The sequence below is a fragment of the Cynoglossus semilaevis genome, chromosome Z (assembly GCF_000523025.1).
Source record: "Cynoglossus semilaevis isolate Cse_v1.0 chromosome Z, Cse_v1.0, whole genome shotgun sequence".
Classification (NCBI taxonomy): domain Eukaryota; kingdom Metazoa; phylum Chordata; class Actinopteri; order Pleuronectiformes; family Cynoglossidae; genus Cynoglossus; species Cynoglossus semilaevis.
The window spans coordinates 16,232,763-16,238,192 of NC_024328.1; the positions used below are offsets into that span (position 1 = coordinate 16,232,763).

Here is a 5,430-nt window from a genome sequence, read left to right on the forward strand (position 1 = left end):
TTCCTCCTGGTGCTGCAGTATTTTGGAAGCATACCTGGTTCATCATTGGTGTTTGTCGGTGTTCTGTCTTTATTTTCATTATAATAAATACTAGTTTCACCTAATCCGCGTGATATTGTACTGTTGGTTGATCTAGTGTGTGAATTTTGGTGTGTGATTGTTTCATTCACCTTGTCCATATCAGTATTCTCATAAGGTGGCAGAATCTGTGCAGCATTTTCTGTTTCATCTTTAAGTATATCAAAATCTCCTGTTAATTTAACTGAGCCAGCTAAGCTGGGAGAAATCCCTGCAGTTAGCAGTTAGCTGACCATCATTGTTTCTCATTTGGCTGTTTATTATACTTTCTCTAAGTTTGTTCCGGTATTTTTGGCCTTCGTTTCTGAACAAATTTAGAATTTTCAACTCAAGCTCTCTTTTACTTTGTCTTTTCTTACTTTTATCTTTTGGCTTGTACTTTGATCCTTTTTCCATAATCTCACACATCTCCACATCAAATGTGCCATCCGTAGGCCAGGGCGTGGGCGTGCTTGCTGTACATTTTGCCCATTTTTAAGACAATTTTGTGATCTCTGATATATTCTGGGAATTTAGCACCCATTATCTCAGTGGGTCGTCCAGCCATTGTTATGTTACTGTGTTGTGTTTGAATACTGATGTTATACTGTTTTCTGTTTATTACATAGCAGCCTTTTTGAAATCTGTGTTGGATTTAGCACTAACTGAGCAGAATTAGTTTTTGTTTTGCTATGCTATTTATATATTTAAACCAATTATGCTATGCTGATGCTAGTTAATACATCGGTTTTAATTGCCGCTATGCTATTTAGGCTTGCAGATAAATGCTAGTTGCTAGGCTACCTCGGCTAATTGCTAATGTCTAGTTGCTAGGCGACTTCAACTAATGTTTACCCCCCTGGTGTTTTCTCGAATTTTTAACTGCTGAAAGATTCTTGCTGTGTGAGGTGTCTTCAGGCAAGGAGTGGAAGCAGCCGGTAGAAGGTCGATTTGTTTTATTGACAAACGTCAAGCAAAACAGGTCCAATAACAAAGCGAAATAACAACCAGGGAAATATTCAACGAACATACAACAAAGTTATTTAGTACTTTAAAATATTTCTCTCTCTGTCATCAGTGGTTTACGCTTTTTATACGTATTTTTGGGGAGTGGTTTCGGCGTCCCGGGCGTGTGTTTAAATCTTGTAGGCCAATGGAAGAGAGAGACTAGGCCTCTTGTGGCCAATCATATTATTGTTCTTGTTATCATGTGATGCCTGCAGTCGCCACTATGTGGCACTCTTGTTCCATGATTCAGCAGTGTTGGAAGAACCTTTTGTTGCTCAGTGGGGGGTTATCACAAGGGAGGTAGACGGAGCCATAAAGTCCAGTCAACCACAGGTGGTCATGTAAATCAAAAGGAATGGATGGCTTCGGGGTTCCCTGTGAGAAGGTAGATTGGGAGATCTCCCATTGTTGTGTGAAGATCTCCCATTGTTTCCAGGGAGCAGAGGTGTTCTTAGGGGGTTGGTGTGAACAGAATCTGGGGAAATTCTCTTAGAATGTGTGTGGCTATGTGACTGTGTGTGCTCAGGAAAGCCTTTTGGTGTCTTGGTGCAGACCCAACCAAATGTGAAAAAACCACTGGAAACCATTGAAATCTAACACTGCGCAATGTTTATTTCAAAATGGTGTTCGTTTCAAAATGGAGATTATGCACTAGGCCCAATTTCAAAATGGTGATTCCTTCAATATTTAGTGCACAGCACCAGTATCTCTTGCTGAGCACCCCAAAAACTTTTCTTACTGCGACACAAATTCAACAACATCAAACCCAGATTTAAAGGCACAATGAAATTAATGCACTAACATGAACATCTTCTTACACCGAACCCTGTAAGCTTACTAACACACAAAAAACAATTCTTCACTTTTAAAACTTCAGCTTGTTAAAACAGCTATCCGAATCAAATATCAGCCACAAAAATCGGCCACAAATATAAGAAACAAAAAACAAATTATTAGAACTTCAGCATTGTTGAAACAAGTATGTCACACTTGCACACGAACATTTAGGCATTCATCCAAACATACAGCTCATTCAGTTCGATCCAGAGAGAGGGAAAAAAAGAAAAAAAGGGGGGTGGGGGGTAAGACCAGTCACATAGACTCCTTTTGAACTTCACACCGCAGATTTTCACACTTCTGATATATTCTTTTCCAAACCCAATTACAAATCTTTTTTCACAAAGTTGCCAAATATGAATTGTTTTATCTTCAGCTACTTTAATCACATTCTGGGTTGTCCCAGAGCTACAAGCAATTTTTGTCACCAATGTTGCTTTACATGTAGCACATATATACAGTGATTATATGAGTTTATATGTATTTATACAAATGCACATAAGCTATATGACCCCTGTACTTATCCTTTGCCGACTGGAATAACCTTTATGTGAGCCTTACTTAGACCTCTGAGTTGCCAGCGCTGCGTTTTTTGTTTTACTCGTATGTGTGTGTTTTCGCTCACTTTTTCCTTGGCTTCTCCAGAATGTCTTGCTTAATTTCTAGTGAATTGCCTTTTCACGTATTATCATAAAATCCGGGGTTGACCCTGTAGTCCCAAAGGTGATCAGCCTAAACTTGTACTGTCAACATGTACACGTGTCCTACATAGCTTTTACACTAAAGCGCGCTTCGCTCCATACGTCAATTCCAACCGGGTTGGAAGACCCAATTCCAGTCCAGCTTCTAATTCACCACACGTCTCTTTCTTATTTTTACTTCTTTTATCTCTTTTACACTGCCGGGGATTTCTGCGAGACATCAGTGTCTGACTGGACATCACTCTGTCCAGTCAGACACTACTGCAATATACAGTATACTACTGCAATCTACAGTCAGAGCCTACTGAGAGTTTACACTTTACTCTGTCCAGTCAGACACCGCTGCAACATACAGTATCCAGTTACGAGTCTACTGAGAGTTTCCCATTCTTGCCAGTCTCACAGCTGCTTCCTAATCCATTGTTTCCAACTCTATAAAAGTACACAGCGCAGTGTTTATATTCATTTAGCTGCTGCTTCTGCATGCAGAGTCTAACGAGCATTGTGTCTGACCATGTGTGGTCAGACACAATGTGTCAATGTGGAAATTGAGTGTATATGACTACAATGGCAGTCTATACGACTACAATGGCATTGTCCATCAGCAATTCTTGAAATCATCAACTCTTCCATTGTCCATTTTCCTTCCATTCGTGCCATATTTCAGTGTGAAAAAAACAAAAACAGGTTCTCTTTGTATAATCCAAATTGACTCAAGAGTCAACTTGTGTTAATTTTGCCATCGTCCTTACTACTTCCAGGAAAGAAAAGTCAAAGTTAAAACACTTAATTATAAAACTCTGAACTGTCGATAGGTTTCTTGGAATTTTTTGGTCTTCGTACCACATTTTCATCATCATTTTCTCCATCTTCCCTTCTGTTGCGGTGTTCTTCATCACTGCTTCTGGGGGAGTCACAGTTCAACTTCTCCTCCTCGTCCTCCCCGTCTGATGTGCTCTTCCACTCCCTCTTTACCTTCTTCTCCTTTTTCCTCGGCTCTTTTAACAAAAGCTGTACAGACACAAAAACATGTATTGAAAGCTGCTTAAGAGCAGACAACAAGATGTACAAGCAAATGTTTTATCTGAAATGAAAACCAACCTCTCTAAAGGTTTGCAACAGGTTGCTACCAGAAACTGACAGGCTGATGTCAATGTGGTGCATGATGAAGAGAGGCTCCTCCTGGCTCTGGTACGGGAAACAAGCCAAATTGTCTGCTATAAACAGCAGCATATTCACCTCCGTTTTCTGGAAAAAGGGAAGGGTTGTGTTATAATTACATTTTTTAATAGTTAAAAAGGTAAAATGATTACTAGCAATTTTGTTCAGTATGTTGAATTGAGCACTTCTGTCTGGTAAACACAGAACTCCAGCAGAAAAATGTTTATCATATGCATAAAAGATCATAAGTGTCATCTAGGTGAACAGGAGATTTACACTGGACATTAAGCTCTTCAAACATGAGTCACAAGATATTTTACACTCACAGCACTGTCATCAAAGAGGTGCAGTGAAATGAGAAAAGCCCTGCAATGCTGCAGGTTCCCTGGATCATAGTGAAGAGGTCTTGTCTGAAACCTCTGATGATGGTCTTGCGAAACAAGTCGATGGCGAAGACACACCCTGGGGCATGATCAACCCCAGCGGGGCCTTCCTAGGGGGAGAGTGTCTAGTGATAATGGCCGAAACACTCGATGACCCCAAGGTCCACTACTGAAAATGTGTCTTACAGTAAGATAGCCAATTTATAAAAACAACCAACTAGGAAATGCCATAGTCCAGTAAGCCACTCTATTCCACCCCATCCCTTACCTCAGCCCCTTCCCTTACACTGAAGGTAAGTATAAGGATGACCCCCAATAATTCCCCTGCCACAGCCCTAATCCCCACCCTGTGATCATACCAAGGAAATCACCCTTGAGGTAAGTTGGCACCGCTAGTGACACTCAGGCACTAGTGGGGCCCAGGGAGGTGTTCAGATGAGCATGCCAGCACAAAGGCACTGGTGGAGGTGCGTCAGGCAGCAATGCCCAGCAGGCAGACCACCATCCTGTATTTTCATATAGGTACCTCTAATGTGTTGAATATAATTGTCTTTGTAAACAGGAGCGACAGGCAGAGCTACACATACATTCTCTGTCCGCTTCCTGCATCCGTGTGTCTTCCTCTTGAAGGTACGTCTGGAGGTTTTTGAGGATTTGGATTTTGAGGTTGATTGATGAGGAGCTGTCAACCAGAATACCACTGTACAAAGTCTTCACTTCAGGCATAAACATCTGGCTAGGATGCATGATCACAAGGAAACCTAAGGCAAGAGGAAACAAACACCAGAGCTGTAAGAACCAGTACCACATTCTTCAGCACATCAACAGTTCCACTTCTGCTTCACTTTTATTGCATGTAGATATTTTGCATAAGGAAGTGTACAGGGAGTGCAGAATTATTAGGCAAATGAGTATTTTGACCACATCATCCTCTTTATGCACGTTGTCTTACTCCAAGCTGTATAGGCTCGAAAGCCCACTACCAATTAAGCATATCAGGTGATGTGCATCTCTGTAATGAGAAGGGGTGTGGTCTAATGACATCAACACCCTATATCAGGTGTGCATAATTATTAGGCAACTTCCTTTCCTTTGGCAAAATGGGTCAGAAGAGGGACTTGACAGGCTCAGAAAAGTCAAAAATAGTGAGATATCTTGCAGAGGGATGCAGCACTCTTAAAATTGCCAAGCTTCTGAAACGTGACCATCGAACAATCAAGCGTTTCATTCAAAATAGTCAACATGGTCACAAGAAGCGTGTGGAAAAACCAAGGCACAAAATA

The 5,430-nt window shown here is 41.1% G+C and overlaps 1 protein-coding gene across 1 annotated transcript; it reads right to left on the reverse strand.

Moving 5' to 3' along the window:
• Positions 1-1,391: 1,391 nt before the first annotated feature.
• Positions 1,392-4,894, reverse strand: LOC112486505 (nipped-B-like protein A). Its single transcript, XM_025053440.1, has 4 exons — positions 4,735-4,894; positions 4,091-4,194; positions 3,705-3,851; positions 1,392-3,614 (listed from the first exon to the last, which is right to left on the reverse strand). The coding sequence occupies exons 1-4, from the start codon at positions 4,892-4,894 to the stop codon at positions 3,390-3,392; spliced, it is 636 nt and encodes a 211-aa protein (XP_024909208.1). The 3' UTR covers positions 1,392-3,389.
• Positions 4,895-5,430: the final 536 nt, after the last annotated feature.